Source organism: Sceloporus occidentalis, unplaced genomic scaffold (genome assembly GCF_023333645.1).
Source record: "Sceloporus occidentalis isolate IW3139 unplaced genomic scaffold, rSceOcc1.0.p SCAF_11, whole genome shotgun sequence".
NCBI lineage: Eukaryota > Metazoa > Chordata > Lepidosauria > Squamata > Phrynosomatidae > Sceloporus > Sceloporus occidentalis.
In genome coordinates, this window is record NW_028316991.1 from 20,892,959 (window position 1) to 20,919,143 (window position 26,185).

At 39.1% G+C, this 26,185-nt stretch overlaps 1 protein-coding gene across 1 annotated transcript in view; it reads right to left on the reverse strand.

Moving 5' to 3' along the window:
- Positions 1–26,185, reverse strand: part of LOC149305687 (adenylate cyclase type 8) — a 106,280-nt gene that overhangs the window by 18,863 nt on the left and 61,232 nt on the right. The window contains exons 8-10 of the mRNA XM_089477173.1: positions 15,185–15,382; positions 11,399–11,499; positions 6,378–6,579 (exon numbers count right to left, since the gene is read on the reverse strand). Coding sequence (XP_089333299.1) covers positions 6,378–6,579; positions 11,399–11,499; positions 15,185–15,382 — 501 coding nt within the window. The remainder of the gene's footprint in view (positions 1–6,377; positions 6,580–11,398; positions 11,500–15,184; positions 15,383–26,185) is intronic.

The following is a 26,185-nucleotide window of genomic DNA, read 5'->3' on the forward strand; positions in this document are numbered from 1 at the left end:
GCCCTCCGGCCCCCTCTGTCTTGCGCGATCTGCGCTCGCTAATATTTTATTGTTAGTATCGGAAAATGAAATTGCGATGGCGGTGCGGAGGATTGATGGCATGGAGGTGTTTATAGTGCCGTATAAATGAAATATTACGGCGATAGTATTTTTTTATTTTCTTTAGTGCTGTACTAAGTACTTTCTGCTTTTCAGATCAATACAGATATTGGTTGGCGAATATTCGCCGTAATTCACAAAGTAAGGTTACAGAAAGTTCTCAAACGGACGGGAAACAGAAAACGACCAGATCTGTTCTTTGTACGGGAAAAGTCAAAAAAGTCGAGCAAATAAAAAGGCTGATTGTAGAATAATTTCGTTAAACATTTTTAACAAATCAACATTTTCAGAAGAATCCGCGATTCTGTTTTGTTTCTGCGTGGGAATTTATGACAAGTATCTTTAAAAAATGCATTGGGGAAATGTTACTTAAACGAGACCTTCGTGGTTTTGGGTGGTAATTACAGACTAAAATGTAGAAAAAGAGGCTTCCAAGGATCGGAAATTGTATTAAAATGCCTTTTAATATGCATTTACCTAAATGTTTGAATTTTAGGCATTTTTTTACACCGATAGCTGACATTTTTCGCAGAATACCTTTAACAATGGTCAATTAATGACCTGATCTGCTTGAATAAGACCCCCCACCCCAGAAATCTAGGCCCACCAGAGCCACTCTGCCGCATAACAGGGAGCCAATCGCGCTTTTGGGTGATTTGGCTCCCTGTAGCGTCACTGTCCAAGGAGCATCCGCGTAGCCAGAAAGTAGGGCAATCAAGAAAAGTGCAAGTTCCCTAAGAATCCCCAACTGTAGGGCAACCCCCCTGCCATGTCAACATGGCATCCCCCCGTGCACGTGAGAATAGGATGGAGAATGGGACAATCTTTGTGGGAAATTCTAAATGACCAAAAGAGGAAACAATTTGCATGGGGGGTTAATGGACAGGGCTTTACTTTTGAGACTTTTTTGTGTGGATTCTCACATTTGAATAGTTATAAACGTAGCCGAGTAGAGTATTTAGAAGAATAAATGATTTCATTGAAAAAACGTATTTGCATCATACCCAGATGTTCCTTGGGATGCACATAATAAAACTAAATGGCCACCAGGAGGGGCACTTTAACTGGTAGGGGCATAACCAGGGTATTTTCACCTCTGCCAGGACATGCGTCCATATAGGAGTCCTGTTTCTGACTGCTATGTGCATCAATGTAGCGTTAATATAAAAAAATTATCTACAGAAGAAAAGTAATATTTATTATTATTATTATTATTATTTTATTTATTTTTATTTTTGATATTATTATTTATTATTATTACCATTATTTTATTTATTTATTTTTATTTTTGATATTATTATTTATTATTTTATTTATTTATTTTTATTTTTGATATTATTATTTATTATTATTACCATTATTATTTTTATTATTATTACTATTATTATTATTTATTAAGCACCAACAAATTCCACAGCAATTAAATATAAACATAGCTACTCTTTTCCTTTCCCAACAAAGTTTGGGTGCACAAGTCTTCAATAATGCCTATTTTTAGATTTTTTTTTTTCTGCGATGTTCCGCTAGCGGCTCTGTTCTAGATTACACAGGTTTCTGGCCTCTTTTTTATAATTCATCTGCATAGATTACGTTCATGCATGGAAGCCGAGCTCATTACATTTAAAGGCAGCTGCTAAGATTTATTACCCAGCTGAAACTTTTTTTTTTTTTTTAGAGACAGCAGCCAACATAATTTGGCGGTTTTATGATTAAAAACAAAAATCCAGAGCTTGCTAAGAAAAGGTCTCCCAATTTTGATTTAGCGGAACACAAAACTGGTGGCATGAAAAGGATTTCGTTTTTCTTTGTTTTTCTTTTGCCTAAAAATTTGAATGTAATTAAAAATATTAATTGCGCTCCGTAGTATATTGAGCAAATAAACTGTATCAGATCTGAAGGTTTTAAAACAAAACAGAAGCGTTTTCAGTTTCTATGGCAACAATCAGGGGGGATGCGTTTATGTCACATGACAATTAGATGTTCCCGGGAAAAAAAATATTATTTCTAGGAAGGGTTCTAGACGTTCCGCTGTATGAGGAAGGGGGCCGTTCCACTTTTTCCACCACCGTCTATGCCTGTAAACTATCGCCAAACACTGTATAGTCATAATAAATACTATTACTAAAATCTTTGATAACATACCTTCCAAATGTGATACAACCAGTGATATATTTATGTGGGGAGCTGCCTTAAGCCTGAGCCATGGCGGCTCCCACATCAGTGCCCAGAACCTGCCTTGTAGACTGGACTGCAAGTCCTCTTTGTGCAGAGTGCTGGGCAGGGGTGTAACTAGACGCCTCAGGGCCCGGGTGCGAGAATCTGTTAAGGGCCCCCTCACCCCCCCACCCCCTCACCCCCCCCAAAAAAACATGATTTTTACCCAATTTTTTTTCAACTAATTCAACAAATTCAATTTACATATTGAATCATATCTGTAAAAAAATCAAAGAAAAAGGGTCGCATGTACAAAGGGCATGATCCAGGGGTGTCCAAGTTTTTTCTGCAGTGGGCCACTTCATCAGAATTGTATACGTGCGCGGGCCGCACTCATTTTTCACTGTGACAAAAAATATGGCCTATAATAAAATATGCAGATTAAATTAAAGTAAAATGACACAAAACCTTTACTCTTCCTCTCACTGATTTCTGGGCCTTGAAAGTTTTGCGACTACAAATTCAGGATTCCCTAGATTTATTCTAGGGATGAACTAAAATGAAAATTCTGGACCAAAACATTCCGGGTTCACTTAGCCAAAACCGAAAATGACCCCCACCTTTAAAAATAATAATAAAAACTCACATGTTTAATAAAAGTAGGTAACACACAATTGAACAAAATTAGCAATATGACTTGGCATGATAGGAGTGTGATTGCTAACAGCAATCACACTCCTATCATACCCAGGTAACCAGTAAATGCTGGTACCTAGGCATGATGGGACTGTGCTCGCTGTGATTGCTGTTAGCAATCACACTCCTATCATGCCAAGTCAGTCAGTACATGCTGGTACAGGGTGGCTGTAAGTGATGTGCAGACCCCATACTGCTGGCAGCATCACTACACAAGGGGGGCAGCTAGCTAGGTTTCAGCATGTACTGGCTGACTTGGCATGATAGGAGTGTGATTGCTAACAGTAGTCACAGTCCCATCATGCCTAGGTTCCAGCACTTACACATCCATCCAGTAAATGCTGGAACCTAGGCATGATGGGACTGTGATTGCTGTTAGCAATCACACTCCTATCATGCCAAGTCAGCCAATACACGCTGGTACAGGGTGGCTGTAAGTGATGTGCAGACCCCATACTGCTGGCAGCATCAATACACAAGGGGGGCAGCTAGCCAGGTTTCAGCATGTACTGGCTGACTTGGCATGATAGGAGTGTGATTGCTAACAGCAATCACAGTCCCATCATGCCTAGGTTCCAGCACTTACACATCCATCCAGTAAATGCTGGAACCTAGGCATTATGGGACTGTGATTGCTGTTAGCAATCACACTCCTATCATGCCAAGTCAGCCAGTACATGCTGGTACAGGGTGGCTGTAAGTGCAGACCCCATACTGCTGGCAGCATCAATACACAAGGGGGGCAGCTGGCCAGGTTTCAGCATGTACTGGCTGACTTGGCATGATAGGAGTGTGATTGCTAACAGCAATCACAGTCCCATCATGCCTAGGTTCCAGCACTTACACCCTCATTCAAACACCCTCCCCACCCCCTTACCTGCACTGCAGCTCCTTGATGCCGCTCACAGACTTCAGCAGGGGGCGCGGCCTCCCTCTGCCTTCTCTGCTAAAGCACAGAGGAAGTAGGATGTCACGTGAACTCCGCTTCCTCTGTGCAGTCCAGAAGACCCTCCCACAAGTAAGTAGCAGGGCTTGAGGTGCGGCTCGTGTAAGATCGGTTGCCCTGGCTGCCGATCTTACGCAGGCCGCACCTCGAGGTCTCGCGGGCCGCATGTTGGACGGCCCTGCCTTATTTAAAAAAAAAAAAAAACTTAAAAAAGATTTCGGGCGGCCCCTTGGCTTGGGCCCCCCTGCCGCCGGGGCCCGGTCGCAGTCGCGACCCCTGCGACCCCGGTAGTTCCGCCACTGGTGCTGGGATATGACATCATGTCCCGGGCAACTGCATCATAACTAAGTGTGTGGAAGAGATAGCATGGAGGTCTATGTCGGCCAAAGCATTGACATCTGCTGCGGTGAATGGGCCGGTTACAAGAGAGAATCTACCCATGGATCCCATTCAGCTGCGGGTGCCAAAGAGCCTGAATGCCCATTAGGGCAATAAGGCTCAGGAAATGTGGGGACGAGGGCTACCACCAGTGTTCCCTCTAGGTTGTGCGCTTGTGCGCGCGCACAGAGCTTTTTAAGAGAGCCAAAACACTTTGCGCACAACACTTTCTCCCCAAAAAAAGAAAAAAATTATAATTCTTTTGGAACTTTATGCGGCGCGGATATTGTGCGCACAAAATTTTTGCTCTCTGAAAATTTTTGCACAAGAGAAATTTTCTGCGCACGCCAACTAAGAAAAATTAGATGGAACATTGGCTACCACCCCCCCCAGATCTGCCACCCTAGCCAGAATATGCTAGGTATTGCATCAGTATTGCATATTCTGTTTCATCTATTATAATAATACGAGCATACTTTCTAAATCTAGAAAGTAAAATCCAGCTAATTTTCATTAAATAAATTTGTACATCCGTTCTTGTAAATAACGCGCAGCGCACTGACTTAGTGTGCGACATATGTGGCGATATTAACGTCCGTCCAAATAAATCAGCTTGGTTAGAATGATCAGCTCAGTCGCTGCCGTGGCAAAGTTTAATCACTAGAAAATTGAAGTGAATTGGCAGAGCCGTGTAGAAAATCTTCTAAATTCCCCTGACAGTCAAGTGAACAGAACTGAGCCGCACAGTTCAATTTTTGGGGTTTTTTTTTTATATAGTTACTAAACACAGGCTTTTTTTGGGTAGTTTTTTTTTGTGTGTTTTTATTAAACAAATTAATAAAACAAAGAACTACAAATATATATTTACCCAAAAAGAGGGTTAAAGGAGCACCGTATATTATATCTGCCCAGCCTCTTGGCATGTATAAATCTCATCCATTCTATGGCCTTATGTCTGTTGGTCAGGGTGCTCGATGCCACATTTGCCCAAACAGTCTTCTGCCTCATTAAGCTCCTCCCACAGCTTCCTCTACTAACAAGCAGGAAGCGTACAGCAATATGCTTCTTGCACATGCTCAGTACAACTTCCTTTCCAGTTAATGTTTCAAGCAGCCGACCAATTACACGCATGCTGTCTGAACACATGTTTCGCTATGATACACGCGATTGGCTGCTGCTTCGGTGACTTCAATGGCGACGCTACTGAGCATGTGCCAAAAGTTTCAATTCTAATGCTGTCTGCTTTCGGTAGAGACAGCCAAGGGAAATAAGACAGAAGTCCAATGGCACGTTGTGTTCGCTGATCCAAGTTTAAGTTTAAAATGCTAGGTGCAGGGTTGGGCTGAGGCGGGCGCACGGAACCCTGGTGACTAACAACTGAAGCCTATGTGCCAACACAATATTATTTACCCCTTTTTATAAATATTCACCCTTTTTGCACATTTGTTACTTTATTAAAAATATATTTGGAGACTTCCAGCCTCTTCAGGTTCTGCTTCTGTTTCTGTTAGTGGACGTGGCATTAGGAGCATACCCCCAGAAGACTCCTCTTGGTGCCTCCTCACAGATGTTATGTAAAGAAGCTTTATTTTACTGAAAATATGGTAGGTAAGTAGAACAGCCACCCAGCAGAATTGGTAGAAGTTAACACAGCGAGGTAATTTAAACATGCATGGGATAGGCATATCACTATCCTACATATATGACAAAGCCCAAGGACTGATTAAGGTCTTTACAGGAGGAATAAACAGGCAGATTAGATGGACCCAATGGGTCTTCTCTGCAGGACAAGTTCTATGTTTCTAACCCTATAAATTTCTACTTTAGAGTCCCATTGGAGTCCCATTCCACTCCCAATACAGCCATTCCTGTGAAGTTCTCCGGTATATAGATGGGGAATGTAAGGTTCTTAACCAAATGGATTGATCTCAGTCTGAAACCTTCTCTTCCACCGCAAAAGTTCTACTCTAGAACGTTACCAAACCTAATGGGAAACCCAGCCCTGAGACGCACCAAGTCCCACTCAGTAGACCAAAGGGATCTGAAACTTCTGAAATGTTCCTATTCCACACAACAATCATAAACACATGTAATAATAACTTACAATATTGATTACAGCTCCCAGGAAATTAATCATAATGGAGGCAAAAATGATGACATTCCTGGCAAAGTAAGTCTCGTTAATCCAACAGCAGGTTTTCCGGAGCACGAGGGGTAAACATTTATAATCCTCCGCCGTCGTTATCAATACAAGAGCAGAATGCAGCATGATCAGAATAGAAAACTGAATCACCATGGGTATCATCCTGTAATACAAAGAACAAAGAATTACATTTGCAGAATATATATATATATAAAAAAAAGCCAAAAAAAAACTAATGAACGTTCTATCCAAAAAAAAGACTCCACACCTCAAAAAAGCAATTGTTAAAATGTGTCTTATATATTATTTTCCACAATGGAAGCTTATTTTAAAACGCTTCTTTGAATCTCATGCTTTAGGGTCGTTGTGTTTGGCAACTGTCATGGAATCGTTCCTTGAGCAATTTTCCGTTTATACTCCATAAATTGCAAGAGACAGAGAAGTGCAATTTGGATAAGTGCGTCGAGGTTCAAGAGGTTCTCGGCGTCTCAACCCATTCGGTGTAAAAAAAACCCCACATCTGGTGCCTGTTAACCTCATACCGGTGGATCTGAGCAGAATGAAAAGCCCATATGATAATATAACAGGCTCATATCATGCACTAATAGTAATATTATATTAATAATAATATTATATTTATATAATATACCAGATTGCACAATATGTCTCTCTATCTATCTATCTATCTATCTATCTATCTATCTATCTAACTTTTTTCACTTTTTTTCTTTTATTTCAATTCAAAACTTAATAAAAGTCTCCCATGAGGACAAATTCACCAATAATTGCATCTATAAGTAATGTCCCGTTTATTCATTTGAACCCCCAAGCGCTGTGTAAAATACTCCCCTTATTCATTTTTATTTTCACAAATGTTTTCAAGATTTTTTTCATGTGACTATAGTTTTTTTTTTTATAGCTATAGCTTTTATTGGGCCAACACAGAAAAAGATGTAGCGTCACAGAAGCACAATTGGGAACTCTCTAGGTTTGATGAGGAATCTTTAGAAGAGGGAGAGTTCTGGGTAATTTACCCTGAGAAGTTCCTAGGTATGCATGAGGGGGGTGATAGATAAATGAAACAGCCTCCCAGCAGAAGTGGTAGAGGCTAATACAGCGAGGGAATTTAAACATGCAACGGCCAGCGGCTGATTAAACATTGTTTCTATAAGCTTTCAGGCCCCCCAGGTCTCCCCCTTAGAAGAGATATTCCATCTAAAGAAGAGATGACTTTCTGACTTCTTTTTCAATGATGAGCCAATAAAAGGGATCGCCCTTTCGTTAAAGATTCCAGGATGACGATGCAAACGAAAGCACAAAGAATTACATGCGAGCACAAAGAAAACTCACAGATTACTCATTCTTACACTTCTGGGTTTCAAGACAAGTTTTACAGATATAATGTATCATTCTGTTCTCAAACAATGGCATTATACCACAGCTTCGTTTAATTTCAGGTTGTGGACGTTGGTAATCTAGAGGAGTCAAGCTTTGCGTGATGATAGTTAAGCGTTCACAGATGATTCTCATGCCTTAAATCTTTAGGCGCATCTTTTCTCCCTTTTTTTTTCCCATAGGGGCGATGGATTTGATGCAGGAGACACTCTCAGCCATCATCCTCATCTAAGCCATCTGAACGACCAACAACCTCAACAGATCATCCTGGCTCAACCAACTCATCCCCATCCAAGCAGCTCCTCGCCTACTGTATCACCTTCTTTCAACCACCAACTAGATTGTAAGCTCCTGGGAGCAGTGCCCTTCACCATAGCGATGCACAACCCCCTGTATGTCCAAGTGCGAAGCTAGAACATAATTCTATAGTAGTCATTTTTTTCCCATGATTTAAACACAATATTTAACATTTTCTCGTAATCCACCATTTTCATCATTATTTTAATGGTTCAAGTTACTGATTCTAGTCATTTGAATTTTGATTTGAATCTTGCTTCGATCAGGTCCAGAATCCGGGTGTTACATTTAGCTTTGATAGTCGACGTTACAAAAAAAAAATACGTTTCTGTATCTAAAACTTCAAGGTGTTATCAGGAAGCCCATTGTCATAAAGAAAATGACACAATAAGTAGGTTTGTTTCCATCATCAAACATATTTTTCTTATTAGAGTTCCATCATAATGACTCAAATCTAAGTAACTTGTAACTGTCTGGCAAGCGTAAGTTAGCCAGCCGGTTACACACCGAAGGAAGCCGGCCGGTTTGGAACAGCTCACGCTAAGTCGACTGACTCATGCTTCCTCCCATGCTCTGTTTTCCAAAGCTGTATTTAAACAGCAGGCATAAGATTAGAAGCCCTATGTTAAAACAGGCTGGATTTCAGCGAGTGACTCACTGTGTGGGCTCATTTACATGTCACGGCGCCGAATTCTCAGCTGCAGATGAAACATTTCATACCTCGGAAAAATGTTCTACCAACACGCTTCCAACTCTCTGTTCTATGCGGACTGAGAGATGTCCGTCTCCCTTTCCATTAGTCTGAGCCTGTTTATGGTGTCGCTCACAAAGTGAGTGCCCAAGGGCTTAAAACACATTTATACGTTGGCTTGGTGTCCTCCAAACGGTTGGGCTCCTGACGGATGCATCCTTGATCGGTTCCCAGACCTACTTTTCAAAAACGGTTATATATATTAGTAACCTACATTATAATGTTGTGAATATTCTGTAATAGAACCGGAGGAAAGCACTTGTTGATAACACCCAACATCGCTGTCCTGGATAGTTGCCCCACTGACCCTATCTTGTGGGCAAATGGAGATCATGGGCTGGTTGGGAAGATCCTCTCATCTCCTATGACCAGCCGAAGGAACAATATTCCTTTATTTGTCAAGGGGGAAAAAAAAACTAAACCCCAAAAAATCTTTAGATTCCAAGATCTAGCAAGGTGGACCCTTCAGACCTTCTGTGTATTTGTTTCTTTGTAACCCTTATAGCCCTGTGGAATCCGATGGTACAATAAATGAGAATACTAATAAACAACATTCTAGTTTGCATGAGTTTAAACATTTTGTGCTCTGTATGTACTGCTTGCCACTGGATCTAAAGGTGCTAAAGTGCTAAAATCTTGACATCAAAGCTTAGGGAATGATTCGGTGGTACACAAAGGATGAGAAAAAATGGATTAGGATAGGATGCTCCAAGAGGGTAACAAGATGGCGTCTATATATATATATATATTTATTTATAGATATATAAGGGAGGTAGTGATGGGTTTGTGGCATCGCAAGAACAGATGGAGATGAACTACACTTACGACAAAATGAAGCTCATAGGGTGGAAAGCACAGAAGGGTTCGCCATGTGACGAAGATGGAGAGACGAGTTGTTAACAGGACCTATATATTCATGACATCATGGCGAGACTTTTGCCCTGTAGTGGACAAAATGAGGATGGTAGGATGTTGACAAACTAAACCAACCTATACGCCCATTAAAAAATGTATTTCATCTAAGCAGGTCTTGTCTAGATGGAATATTTTTGATTATGTAGAGGACGCCCGTTCTTTGTAGGTTTTCTCTATAAGATACCATGAAAACCATGAGATTTCCTAACCAAGAATGATAAAATCAAGCTACATGGAATACATCAAATATGGGATTTTACTCTTTAAGAACTAAGAGTGTTTCTTTCAGTCTTAGGGTGTATTAAAATGGGTCATAAAAAGTTTTAAAAAAACTTTGTATTTCAATACCAAATATGCAAAAGAAAAAATGACGATGTTAATTAACCCGAATACCTGCCAAACTCGTGTCTATTGAAATACGCTTTCGGCAGTCAAGGGTCTTTCATTACTACCAGAATTAGAATATTTTCTAATAAAATGAAAAAACCTATAATATGGCCTAGAGTTTTAACACGGTATCTTTACAAAAACACAATCACATTTTCAACTTAGAGTTAAACATGAAAGTTTGCAAAGGATCTGCCGACAGATCAGACCCGTTCTCCCCGTCTAGTCTGCCCTTCTTTCCTGATGTAAAGATTCGGACCTTAATCGGACGTTGGGCTCGTCTTAGATTTAGGAGCCGTATGCCTGTACCATGCGTGTTTAAATCATTTTATGTAACCAGAGATATAAAACACCTATGGTTAATGCTATAAATCAATTTTTTATAGAAGCTTTTGAAGAAAAAAACCCCAATAAAATTGTGTATTAATTTATAGGTGTCCTTTCTAAATTTCTATTAAACAAATTGCTATATATGTATATATATCTATGTATATCTATCTATCTATCTATCTATCTATCTATCTATCTATCTATCTATCTAGATATATATATATATACAGTATATATATATCCTGATATTACAACTATTGTTTTTTTCTTAGATTTTAGCTGTACCACAAAAATGTTCTACATGTTACATTTTGTTTAGTATATACTAAAAAAAAAAAAAAAAAAAAAAAAGCAATATTTATTACTTTTTTTTGTGGGACAGCTGTGGTTTTTTTAAAGCACATCACTGAGGGCTGAAGACTAAACATATGTAATATTTTTTATCTTCCATTTAGTCTAGAACCCTCAATGATATGCTTTAAAGAAAAAAACTGTCGCGTAATAATGTAAAATATAATTTCCATTTAGTCTAGAACCCTTAGTGACATACTTTAAAGAAAAAAAGGCTTTCATACAATAATGTAAAAAAAAATATTACTTCCACTTAGTCTAGAACCCTCAATGATATGCTTTAAAGGGGAAAAAAACCCAACTGTCACGTAATAAAGTAAAACATATCACTTCCATTAAGTCTAGAACCCTTCATGTTGTGCTTCTGGGGGGAAAAACAGCCATCCCCCCAAAAATTGAATAAATATTATATATTTTACTCTAGAACATTTAATGATATATTTTGAAGCAAGCAAAGCTAGAAAAGCTTAGTACACAAATTAACTCTATGTTACTCTGTTCACAGAACATGCTTAATACGCGTATCATAGTAAAGATTTATTTGGGGTGTATTTACCGTGATGACGGGAGTAAACTTTGGATTGCGGTTATAAAAACGAGGACGATGAACGCGCACACCAGGTTCGACTTGAACACTTCGTCCCTCATTTGGGAATACTGCAACGAAAAGAGCCGGTGTCAATAAACAGAAGCCATTATAACCTAGAGAGGCGCGGTAAATGCGGGAGGGTACGCTCGCCGCCCGCCAACTAAGAAAACATAGAAGGTGTTAGACATAATTCCCCCCCCGGGAAGCCATTATCCGAATCCACGGACATCTAAAACACGTCTTTAGGTAGCGACATTTCTATTGTCACGTCTTATATTACGTAAGATTTTTGTAATGCTTTCTGGAACATTTTGGATGGAACGTGGAATTTCTTTAGAGGAAAAGAAAACACACCTAATTATTATTATTAATCACTAACATATTCCGCAGAGCTGTACAATTTTAATATGGGGTGGTCAACAAAAACATAACAAATATACACATACAGAAACAACAGAAGTCTTACGACACTCTGACACAAAGTTTCTAGTCAATAGGAGCTGAGCGCCCATTGAAATCAATGGGAAGTGGTAGCAGCCAATCACATGTAAGCTATCTGAAGACTGATGTTTTACTAGCATACACGTGATTGGCTGCTACTCAGCGGGAGCCCATGAGGAATCCAATATCCATCAAAATGTGATGAGAATGTCCCTTTATTGTATTTAGTTATTAAAAAAAGTAGTTTTATGCTTAAAGACAGATGCTGCGTCCCTGAATATACTTTATACCAGCTAGCGGAGGCAGGGCGCTTACATAAATTCTGCCCGCTTTATGGCAACTATGTCAGACAGCCCTAAGGCTGCCCTAAGGCACCTGTCCCTCATAAAATGATTCGTCCGTTTGTGAAGTGAGTGCATGCAGGAAAGTATAAATGAGATAGGACTGGTTATAGTGGCTGTCAACTATGGAGACGTTTGAGGAACAGAAGATACGGCCTATGGGAAAGACCGGTGGAGCACCAAGTGAATTAAACTCCAGAAGAAACTGTAGATCAATTCTAGCTAGTGATAGAAAATAAAGGGGGTCTCAATGGGGAATGCAGGATATAGCAAAACGGGGTATTCCTACTGGAGAGGCGCTGCAATAATGTTGCAGACCTTTTGGGTTTAGAGTGAGGAGAAACGAGGTTTCCTATACCTCTTTTCACTGCCCACTAGCCAAGCAGCAGCAGTTCCCTCCTACTATGGTAATTTCTTATACAGGATGTTTTGGTATAATTTCTTTTTCTAGAAATGTATTTTTTTCCTTATTATAGAAAAAAAAAAGAGGAGGAGGAGGAGGAGGAGGATTGTGGTGTATGCTGATCACACCTTCCGGGAGAAACTACCCCAGAGGACTTCAGCAAACCACGTTCCCATAAATCCTTACGCTTTCTGCCTCTCTGTGCCCTATTTTAATATTATGCGTCCCCGTCAATCAGATGTCACCGGAAAACATGAATATCCACAATTCCATTCAGCCTTCAGGGAAAACCGAGCAGTCGTTCCTCGTGTACGTCAAATAGGGAAACGCAGAATATTTGTATGGCTTGTGCCCAGCTACATATTTTGAGGGAACTTTTTTTCCCCGCAATTTTAAGGTAGCATTGATACGGATGTTTTTTTAATTGCTTCTAAACATTTTTTTTTTAGGTTCGACTTATATTCAAGCCCGACCCGCATCAACGTACCAATGTACGCTGGGTATTATTTTCGCCAAGGTCAAACTGTCATTGTATTTTAAAAGCTCTTATATTGATATTTCTTTTAAAAAAAAATTAATTTTTAAATCACTCATTTAGAATTGTGACATTAACCCCTTAATGCACGGGCTCAAAATGCATTGTTTTCAATGGTTTTTGGGACCACCCATTGTCCTTAAGGGGTTAAAAAATACAGGGGGGGGCGGTATAATGCATTTTATTATGGAGGGTATAATCCATTTTACGGCTGCTTTTGCCAACATGCTAATACGTGGCGGCAGGGAAATTATATGAAGTATGTGAAGTAGGCATCAGCAGATCTGCGTAAAGGACTCTGGCAATAAATATTCATACTCGGCGCACCTATAAATAGATACCGTCTGCTGTAATAGAATCTTTTCACTGTCTTTGGTTTTGTACTATAGCCTCGCGTTCCTCTGTATGGCTGGCTATATAGTTTTATCTCAATAAGCGTTTGAAAACTCTGAATATTTATTTATTATTATTATTATTTATTATTTAGTTAAACTTGTTGCCAAATATGAGATCTCGGAACCAGGGGTGTAGAGACCACTTAGGAATGGAACTTCAGGGGGGATTATGAATTGTGGCCTCTGTTCTAATATCTCAAGAAAATAGGTGCATTATATGTTCTGCTTCTGGAATAATCTGGATGCGATGGGTTCCGGTCCTGGTTCTTGCGACATATAGCTATGCAAACATCTACAGTAAAACCAATATTTGGTTGTTAAGGTCGAGACTAAAATGATGAGTATTAAAGGTCGTCTGAGGAAGGAACTACAGGATCTGGTAGAGATCAGTTTTAAGACTTGGGGATTGGACAATCCTTGATTGAATATTTTTGGGGTTAAAAATGTCTGCATTGTTATCAAGATAAATGTATTTGAAACTCCGATGATTGTTATTCTTAGACCAAGTTTGTGATTTTGTAAACAATGGGGATTTGGAATCAATATAGAACGTGAGAGAACGCATTGTAGTTGAGCTAGGGACGAGGTTTTCCTGACATATTCTATGACCGTAGAGGGGGCTAAAAAAAAATGAGAATACTTTTCTTTGGAGTAAGGCACAGGAAGAAAATATCAGGGAGTGTGGAACCAAATCGGTAGGATGCCATAAAGTATAAGTGAGGCGTTGGGTGGGACAGGGTTGGATTTATGTTTTGTTCTTAGTAGTTTGCCAAAAAAGGGTGCTGATTAAATGGCAATAAATGCTATGGATGGGGTGGTGTTCATGCAGAGTACAATTAGAAAATCAAACAGCACAAAAAAATGTTAATCCTTATAAAACGAAGACTGATAAACCTATTACTATTTGTGTGGCTGTCCATCTTTTACTCGTCCATGGTTTAAGCCGTACAGAATCAATAAAATATGATATCCTCTCTGACAATTTGAAAAAATATGAGTGCACAGATGGAATCATATTTTGCAATTATTAACAAAGTCTCATAAATATTATTAAAATGGAACAGGCTTTTGGAGTAAAATGTAGAGAAATGTGGTTGGTTTACCAGTTTACACCTGAAACAAAGCAAAAATTCTGTTAAAAGAGAGAGGAACAACAGTTAACAAAAGGTATTTTCTTTTCCTCTATCTGGGGGAAATAACAACATTAATCCAAACTTTACCCAGAAATGTAATATTCCTTACTGAGCCGACAACAGAGGAGGACTAAACAAGAGGGGCAAGAAGCGGCTTCTCCGTGTGATGCTCTGATTTAAAGATCCTGGCAACTACTTAAACATGATGACTGGGTCATTTCTATGCTCCTCTTGTACGCATTCCCTTTATATAAACTTGATTTGGACAGTACTGGATGGTGCACATTGAGCGTGTGGCCACTTATCCATACCCAAGATGAATTTTGCCAGCCCCCCCCCCCCACCTGGATAGGATATAAAAAAAAACAAACACAAAATACACATATTTCACTTAAATTTTAAAATTAACACATGGACTACGAATAGCGCCGTCTACCTCGCCACCATCCGTGTGGACATTTAGACAATAAGATTGCGCAACAGAGGCTTATCAAGACCCAGCTACCTTGTGCTCCAGGCTGGAGTCTTTAAACATCAGTGAGAAAGGCTTGATATGCTCTCGTCGTAATTTATCGCCACTCCGTAAGTCGATGGTATGCTCTATTCGCTTGTTAATTTCCTCAGGCCCAGACTGGACATGCAAAGCTTGTGCAAGATGGTTTGGAAGCAGATTAATTGAATTTCTCGTTAGAGCAGCCAGAGTCTAGGGGAAAGCACATGCACAAAGAATAAACCTACTGGTCCCCTTGGGTTAAATGCAATGTTCTTGGTTATGTTGCATCGCAAGTCATAACGGCATTCCATGCAACTTATAATGAACCAATCCCAGAAAGCATATTAGAGCTTGTCGGGAATCCATGATGTGTTATTATTATTATCAATGATGTATATGCAGTTATTTATGATGTATGAACAATCCAATTCCTCTCGTTTTTTTGGCTGTCATGCTGGGCAACCTGAACATCATTTTATACACAGAGTTATCGTTTTAATGAAAATACAGAAAACCTCAACTCCGTTATGATCCACATACAAAAAAACATCTATTGGGCTCTGTAGTATTTAAAAAAGAAAAAAAAAAATCTGTCAATTTAAAACAGCATAGAATCTTTTAAGAAGCTTTGTTTCCAGTTTCTATGGCAACAGCCTATCAGTCTTTGCTTTGGTATCACTTGGCAATTAAGCATTCCCTAAAAAAAAAAATGTATGAAGCAAAATATTGCATGAATAAAAAATATTTGATTACTAGGAATTAGTTTTGTAATGTTGCATTTGGTTACAAAAGTGCTATATTTCTGGGTTTTTTTACTTTGCAAACAGCAGAAAATGCTAATCCTCTAAGCATTCACTCATTTTATTAACCTGTGAAGAAGGAATGATTTTTAAGGTGAAACTGATTTTTAAAGGGGGACTGACACAAAACAAAATTACATTTTATATTTAAATATTTTGCAGTAAAATAAAGTATTGAATTCTAATAATAAATCCTTTTTTTCAAAGTTCCATCCCATTTATGTTTAATGGCAGATGGAAGGGAGTTATTCGAGCTGTTGCCCCTTGCTGAGTATTCGGATATGTAGGTTATAGCATAGGTGATAATAGGGCAAAATATTTCGCATCTGCCCAGGTCAATCTCCTGTATGATGTGTGGACCGGGGCAGCTGCTTCATTTGCCCCAAGTTAAAGTTGGCACTGGAAAGGACAGACGGTAGAGGGGGGTGAGATGATAGGGGTAAATTAGGGCAAATTGAAATGTAAGGGGACTTGGGAGTCTACTCAGAAGCACAATGCCGTGGTGGCCTTGCACCCATGCAGCTGCCACGGTCAACGTAGACATGTCAGGTTTGACACGTATGTCAAAATGGACACTAATGGCAGCTTTTGGGCTATTACTTGCAGATACTAGGAAATTCTAGTGATATGTGCAAAGAATGGCATAAGAATTATAACATTTTTATTCTGTGAACCTCATAGTTGGGTGAGCTCGGTTACCGGCTCCGACCTGATTCACAAAGTTAGGAGGATTAGGTACAGGAGCAGAGCCGCCTCAAACAAGTCCATCTCGGCACCAGGTTGGCTTGCCTCCGATGCGGACAAGCTCACCGACCTATACTAATGACGTGAAACCATGGCTGTATGTCTAAATGTCGTGGTCAGTTGTGAGACATACAGGTTAGTCACTAAAACAAGGAATTTCGGTTCCCTGGCTTCATTATGTGATATTAAAGGCCAACCCCAGTGAGCTTCTCCTGCAAGAAAAGCTGAGCTGCCCCTGAAAAAGACATAATTCAGTTGGTGAGATGACTTTCTAGGGGGCAGCTCAGCGCCTCTTGCAGGAGAAGCTCACCGGGGTTGGTCATTCATAATATATAAATGAAGTTGGGGAATGAAATTTCCTTGAAAACTCCAATTTTAGTCAATAAACTCTATGGATCCCCTCGGGAGAAACCACATTTGAGATGATAAATTGTGCACCTACGTCTCCTCAAGCAAACAGTATATCGTCCCGACAAAATTGACAACATAGAACAGTTGCAAGCAAAGACCACACAGAAGCTACACTTTTAGAGATGAAATAACGGAACAGACAGGATACCATAAAAGCAACGAATGAGTTTACTGCTTCGGATACTGCGCAGCATACAGAAAAATAAATTGTAATAAAAGAAACGTGCAAAAAAAAAAGTCATAATATCTTGTAAGTATAGCATATTCAACAAAAGGAGCCATGTTACTCCCTAAAATCATTTCTCGTAACGTTTATACCTCACATTAGGAAAACAGCAAAGAAAATAAAGCAACTGCTTTATAAAAAAAATGGTGTAGGTCATTTTAGAACGTTCTACGCAGAGACTCATATTTAAGGAACATTTTACAAACCTTAAGTTCTGTGTTAGACCAAGACTGGATTCGGGAGACAAAACGTATGGCTAGTGGAACCAGCAATTTCTGTGGGGGGTTTTGTGGCCCTAAAAACAACCCCTGCTTTACTATAATGCTGTAGACATCTGTCAACCAGTTCACAAGGAGTCTTCTAAAAACACGACCATAACTGAATCTGTCTTGTTCCACCTTCATCAGTTTTAAAGCTCTCTGCGCCGGTCAAGGAGATCGGAGAAAGACTATCCCAAGCTTTAAATAGGACCCTGGTAGTTGGTAAGATATTTGGATGAGGAAGGTCTGGGATTTTGGGACTAGAGATCTAGACGCCTCTCTTAGGTCATTTCTCCTACACTTTCTTAATTTGTCTTCTTCATTCTCTGGGAGATGTGTTATATTAATAGAATTTAGGAAGATGTCAAAAAAGATTCTGTTCAGATTAGAACGTATCTGACGGTCTACTCATGAAGCTAGCTAAGGCATTAACTTTGTCTAAAGGCTTCAATCAATTGGACCCCTTGTCCGAGATGGCGTTGTGCTAATATAATTTTGGTCTGGGCTTATCTTCTGGGGTCTGCCCAATACCCCTTAGCATAAAATGTCTGAGCCTCTGCAGTTAAAGCTCTATGTTAATAAAATTAACTGTTGGATCGCTCTTGTTAGCCCGTAGAAAGGTATAATAAGCCTTTATTAGGTTTGAGAGACCACCTCATCTGATTGTTTCAGATGGGTAGCCAACGATATCAAGCGACCCCTCCAACGTTGTCGGGCGATACATCTATCGTGTCACTTGTTCTTCTTATTATTTTTTTTATGGATTTCAGAGACATGCTCTAGAATTTTATTTTTCTGATTTAATTAAATCAGTGTATGCATAAAAACTACTCATATAATTACTCATTTACTATTTATTACTATTTATTAATTTGGGAATCTTTTTTTTGGTTTCCCTTTTAGAAGAAAAACGTTGCCGTCGCAATACTACCATGCCTTGTGCAAGATATGAACTCGGAAGTGCAGAGATCTTGCACGTGTTAAATTTTAATTGTTTCTTTATGAAATATAATATTACATTTGTCCCTTTGTAAAAAACTAAAATTAGATCTGTCCTACTGTGCTAATGATTAGATCTTTATACCGGCCAAAGCCTATGACTTTTTTGGGTTCTACTGATCTCCTCATTGAACAGCAGGAGACCGGGAACTTTTCAAGTTCGAAACTATTTTCCATTTCTTCCTTGGCTAATGAATATTTTTTATCTAGCAATTTATTTTTTATTAATGTATTTTTCACCAAATGGCTTGCAAATGTAAATATAGAGTAATTTTCCTTATTGGTGTTGTTTAAACACAGTAAACATGCATGGGATAGACATATGGCTCCTGAATCTAAGACGAGACCAACGACTGATTCGATTCTATGTTTCTAACACAAGTAATAGTTTCACGACCTTCAATCAAAATAGAGGTTGAAACATTGGCTCATGAGCTTTCCTAGAGTTGTGCTCAAGTTGTTCTCCTCTTGAGTCCTGGGGTCATCAGGGACATTACATTTCATTTATGCATAGAGCGCCTTTGGAATCCACAGCTCTATCAAACTTTGGTAAAAGAAAATCAACAATAACGCTAAAACCCGACACACGATAATGTTACAAACTCTGCTAGCTACCCCAGAATATTGTAAGTGCGCAGAATACAGTTCTTAGGTCTAATACTTATTTAATTTTTAACACAAGCATTCTTTTGTCCTTATTATTTTGTATTTACTATATGTGATGGCTTCGTAATGTGAGAATCTCGACCACGCGGGTAATGCAGCCTGGTAATGCATCTCGGGAGAAGGTAATCTTGTTACATTTATATTCTTTATTCAAATTTATGCTGGATCCGTGAAAATAGCACGAAAAGAAAAAAAAAAAAGCCTGACGCTTGTGATCCCCAGACGTTCCATATTGTTAGGAATTTATAGAAATGTACAAATTATTTCTTAATTGTTTAAAAATCTTTGCTGTTTTGTTTCAAGATGACAAATAAGGCAGCTTTCACCAGATAAACCAACATGTTGATTGCCAAAGTTTTAATAGAGCTGGGCTCTTATAGGGACACTACCATATTTTTTTTGTTTGTTTTGTTTTTTATTACCCTACAGAGGCAAAATCTTGAATTGAAAAATACATGTATTACATAATTGAGGGCATCTTTTATATATATATTTTATATATATATTTTTTATATTTATATATATATATTTTACTTATTTGTTTTTTATTCATTTTTTTGCTAAGCTTGTTCTTTTCTCTTTTGCCTTTAAAGACATGAGTAGTCAGTCTAAGTCAGTAAAATGACAGATTGCTATGATTGGCAACTGAATTAAATTGAAATATTTCAAGACTAATTAGGCTTCTTGTTTAGATAATTTCTGGCGGGACACTCCTGATTTTTGGACGCTGTCCCACTTTTGCTGGTGTTGGGGATCATGGACTAGTTGGGGAGATCCTCTGATCCTGGAGTTATAAAATTGATTGAGATCTGTCAGTTCGCATGTGGCATCCTGGCGAGGTAATGATGCTGCACACTGGGCTATGACATCATATCCAAGCATTTGGCTTCACTACCTTGCGAGGGGTAGGTGACTCTGGCACCCCATCGCTGACTACATATAGCCAAGCCCCCGGTGAAGGTGTTCCAATTTAGACACCATAAATGTTGCAGGGCCACTTATACAAACTATTAATTGCTCTGCCCCTCATGTTAAGCAAATTAAACTTAGTAGATCTCCCATTTTATTCTTTTTTCCCTGAAGGTTTAATTACAGAAACTTGAAGAAACTTTTCAAGGTTCTATGGCAACTGCCTATGAGTGCCTGCTTTTGTGTCACACGACAATTGAGAGTCCCGGGGGGGGAATTAAATAAATGAGGCAAATTTATGACTGAATAAAGAATTATTATTTCATCTCAGCTATGAATGATGCTTCTAATGCTGCATTTTGTTACAAAGGTGTTAAATATAAACATTTGATCATTTTGCACTTTAATAAGTATTAATAACTATTCCTCAATTTCTTTTTTTACATTTTTCGTAATTTTTGGATGATGCTGTATATCAATGATGATTTAGTTGGTGGAGGTCAACATAAATCAATCCAAAGGGGACTGCACAGAAAAGGGGGGCTCCAATAATGGCAGCACAAAAAGGATCCAGATATGGTGTAAATGTTGCATACAGTTTTTGTTAGGTTAGACAATTTTGCGTTGAATTCTAAAAGTAAAACACACAAAAATTCCTTTTGTGGGGAACCAGAATGTTTAAATTAGAGCAGGCCTTGCCAGCCCTCCCGGGATCTCCACTCTTTATTGTTTTTGTCTGCTGTGTTATATGTCCATTAGAAGTGATTGCATTTTATTCGTTTTTAGTTAATGCTTCTAGTTTTCTGTTATTCGTATATATATCTATGTCTTTGAATACCATCTCCACCCCTGTCACTTTTGTCGGAGCTCCGCAAGGTTCGGAGGATGGTTTCCATGGCTACTTCATACTGGAGCCACTCTACATCCGACGGCTGAGGGTGGGAGTTGGTGTCAATGAGAGAATTAAGGCACCTGATACCCCGGGCATTCATAACTCCTGCCAATGGTATTTATAGAAGAGTAGATTTTATTTTAACGTTCAATAAAAGTTCTGCGGGCCCAGAGCATCCCTCTATTATACGTTATGTGATGTAACAAGATAAAAATGTATATTTTTCCATGGCAAAACCCCCCACAGAAACGTTAAAATCTTGTGGAAAGCCTTCCTAGAAGAGCGGAAGCCGTTATAGCCGCAAAGGGGGGACCAACTACATATTAATGTCTATGTATTTAGAATGTGAGGTCATCAAAGTCCTTGTTGGTGTAATGGTCAGGTGTCCCAATACTTTTGTCCATATAGTGTACCTTACATAGTATGTACTGCATTGTATTTGACTTAATACTGTGTGTTTTTTCATATTTCCCCCCATTTCATCTCTATTATAATGGAATTAGCTGATGAGATCCTGCCCCTGAGGTTCCCAGGATAATGATACATATAACATGAGAACGATACATTTAATTTAAAGTTAATTGGTCAATCGCAGGTGAAGCCCTAATTCCCCGGTGAGCTAATATCCACCAAACTTTCCGTGATTGATGGAACTAAACTCGGGAAGATGAGGTTTTCACTTTTCACTCGTTTAAAAAATGAATACAATTATATTCTATGTTTAAATAAAATTAGCAATGGCTTAGCTATAAGTTAAATGGTATTTATTATTTAAAACATTTTAAAAGTTCAATCCCATTCCATGAAACATTAATTTAGATTTTCCTGAGACAAGTCTCATTTCATGAAATATGTATTTTAATTTCCCTGCATTTTATATAATTCTCACATGCGGTGTAATTATTTCCTACTTCTGTTAGATCCTACTGATTAAAACTTCAACTTTTCCCACCTAATAATGGGCACTAAAAAAAAAAATTATATTGTATTATTTTATAATTGTAGTATATAGAAATGTTATAATATAAGTGTAGAATTTTGGCTGGGTATCGTTATCGGTAAATGTAAACTTCTCTTTTTTTTTAATATTGTGAGATATTGTGACAACTAGGGGATCATTTCCAAAGGTGTTATGAACTCATTGACAAGAAGCATCTAAAGGTGGATCTCAACAATATGTACAAACACATTTGAGGGGGGTCTTGATACGCCCCGCTCCCCGCCCCCGCCCATTTTTTCCTTGAAATGGGGGTGTTTCCCACAGCCATCAGCGGGAATGCCCCTGTCAGCGGGACTGCCCACCAACGTCAGTGGGACCGCCCACCGATGTCAGCGGGACCGCCCACCGACGTTAGTGTGCAGTCCTGGCCGCGTCCCGCAAGGGAAGGCTCCGGGTAGCCAGAGCCCAGAAGTTCCCAGGTATGCCTAGTAGAACAACTTGTGCCAGTTTGTGATTAGGGGTAAAGAAGCTCAATGGAAGCTTGGATACCACTTAGGAGAATGGAATCCACTTCCTGGCTGGTAAAATGGGCACTTCCTGTATGGAGTATAAGCAGGGAGTGCTTCCTGCAACACGGTATAGGCACAAGTAAGCAAGTTGCATGTTTATGAACTCCAGGTGGGTGAGGGCAGTATATTCCGGGGTCTTCCTTCGATCAAAGACTCAAAATGGAACCTTTGTCTTCTATTGAGTCTTTAGTCGAAGTTGATAAGTTTTAGTTGGCCAACACACAAAACGATATAACGATGCTCTGGGGGGAGTTTGCCAAAAAAACAACAAGGTTTTATATGTTTTGTGGATTAAATTCAACTGACCTGCAAATCAGTAAGCAAATATAAATAATAATATATTCTTTTTTATTACTAAAAATTGAATGCATGCGTCTTGGAAATATGATTCCTGCGTTTAGCCCCAGGCATTGAAATCCAAAATGTGTTATCTTCTTCGGAGGCTCTATGCATCTTCGCTACTTTAACATTCTTTTTTTCTTCTGGTTAGTTTTACTTTAAGAAAACGCCTAATCTCTCTTTCCCAGCTGTTTACCGAAAATGTTACTGCTTACTGATGATAAAAAAAAATAATCTCTGTCTTTTTTTTTTTACATTCATTTGGAAATCCAAGCCATGTACTATCCCACACAGCTTGCGCGAGGGGCCAAGAAGAATCATAAAATTATCCAAGAGGATTACGCTGGTGTTAAGACTGACTGTGAAAAAGACAGATTCCTATAAAAATGCACACCAAAAACAATATATATGCATCAGCTTTGATCCGCATCTGGTGCTACAGGAAATTCCTACCCGAAGCTGCGCATGCCCTGGCATATTATGCAGCAGAAGTGCATTTTACCATCACCTGCAGTGTAAAATAATTAAGAGAATACTCGATGATGTCACAAATGATTTTATTAACATTATGAATACTTTAACTATGTATAGAACTCTTATTTATATACTTCAAAATGCACTAAATCCTAGCTGTATTTTTCTGAACAATAAAAAAATGTTTTTTACACTTACAAAGTCTAAGGACTTCCAAAGGACCTTTTATGTTCTGCCATAAAGCAATGACACTGTGCAGGAAATGACACCCAGACACAGCATAGTTCCCTAAATGGTAACTTTTGCATCTGCGGGCAGGGCTGTTCACGCAGCTTGCATTTAATTGGAAAGAAAATAGCTAATTGCCAAAAATATTCTGGAAATGATAAATATTTTTAATCCAGAAATGAATACATGCTAAACAAACTCATCTTCAGTACGGCTATACCACAAACTTTTTTAAAATATTGGACGCATTGAATTTTCCGTTACACCTAACTGTTAAGGTATTTCGAAATACAAAGAGAATACAGAGTGAATTTCCCGAAAGAATATTGCTTTAACTTACATCAAGGAGACACAACACCAAGAGGACATGCATTTATCCCTAAGGCGTGCGAAATACAGATAAGGCAAAATGAAAGCGACATTAAAACCACAGGCTTTTCATGCACATTCAAAGTTCCATGCGAAAGCAGAGGCGATGACAATGAGACAAAGACGTTGGTTAGTATACGAGGGAGGGTAACTACCGGGGTTTCAGGTTTTGCTGCTATGGATGGAATATTGGGTCATCTGAGTCAACATCTCCTTTAGACCTGGAAGCACCTACCCCTTTTGGTCAAGGCAGGAGAGTCATCTATCATAAAAGTCGAGTTGTATAACAGTGCCAGGGATCTATGGGATACCAGTAATCCAAGGATGTCGCCATCCCTGATACCAGAAGATGTCCCAGAAAGCCTGTTCTTCTCCACCTTCCTGGTAGTATAAGTCACTTCTGCAAAGTCCTAGCAACCGAGAGTCTCATGGGAATAAAAAGGTGTTTTTTAGACATGAGTTCTCAGAAGGGTGATGCTACAAATGGTCTCCAAGTCCAAGCTGGGCCATTATGGGACAGGGAGAGTTGTGCTTCTACTGAAACCTACTTCTCTTCTCCTGTTGCTTGTGCAGGGACATAGGGAGCTTGGTCTCTGCTCAGAACTCATGAAGATAACAAGACAAGATCACTGATGGTAGAGATCAGAACTGGACAATTGCAAACTAGAAGTCCATAGGCAGCTCCCTTTGTTCTTGAGTTAGATAAGACCTATGACTAAGTCCAGCAATATGGACTATTGGGATATTACCAGGAGGGAGGTGCTCGAAAAGATAGGCTTTTTTCTGGACAACCTGATCAGTGGTGCTATGGGAATGACTTTGCCCAAGCTGACCACATATTTATTATTATTATTATTATTATTATTATTATTATTATTATTATTATTATTATTATGTCAGACTGTCATAGTTTTGGGATTTTTGGGATAAACAGGTAATCAGTTTGCAATGTGTTGTGCTTCATGATGTCATGATTTGAGTTCTGTTATTAACTGTCAAGGCGACATTTTTCAATCAAATTCATTTATTAAAATTGGTGAATTTGTTTGTTCAATCAGAATACGTTTTTGTGCATATTTATTTTAAAGGTCCACCTTGCAGAAAGCTGAGGGCAGCGGTTGCCTGTGGCAAAGCCAGCATTAACTAATCAATTTCCTGAAGTTCTCTGCCTTCTCCTCCCCTACAAACAAAAGCCTGAACCAATCAATAAAGACATTAATAGGGAGGAATAATGCAGATCCTGAGAAAAGGTAGTTTAGAAGCCTATTTCCATGATACACACATAACTCGGTACATGTACAGGCTCAAAATGCATTGTTTTCAATGGGTTTAAGGACTGACCATTGTCCTTAAGGGGTTAAAAGGTGCTGTGTGCCTTAAAGAAACGGTGTGCCAGGACATGATGTCATATCTTGCGATTGTGACCCATGCACCGATCTTTGCATCTAGTCAGATGACATCAATCTTCATGGCTGGACTGGTGATGACCAGGTGGCGCTGGCACTTTAAGGCCAGCAGTCACCTGATGTCGTAAGTGGGGCTGACGGCTGGACATGCCGGGCCGTCTACTACGTGAGGATAAAAATGTGGTGTGGGGCAGGCATATACAGCCTCGGGAGCACTAGATCCCAGGAGTGTAGGGAGCACAGTGTGCCAGATAGCCAGTCCACAGGTACATTTATATACACATAATATCATAATATTATGTATAAATGTTATTAATAAATACACCTTTTTAAGTTAGCTTTTTGTGGAACTTTCCTTAATTCCTTAGTGCTCACAAAAAACGAGCTCTTGCTTTGACAGCCTTTGCCGGTGTTGAATTATTCAGAAGTTCTTCATTAAATTCTAACCTACGTATCCGATCCCTATTTAATTCATAAGGCACAGTCACCGTAATATTATAAACATTCTTCCAGAAGTAAGATAGCGTTTCCCGCCCCAGTTAAGAACATGATGTTTAAAATATATTTTGTTGTTCCAAAACACTGTTGGAAAGCAGGAAAAAAGTGATGATCTATAGCAGGTCTGTCAGTGAGCCGATATTATATGACATCACATTCTGATATGCCGAGATATGATGGCAAATCATGACGGATAAGGCAGGTAGATCGCACTTTCCTGGCCTCACCTTTATATCCACCTTCTCCCTCAAGCTCGACCCCACCAGCCTATAGTCATGTCCAC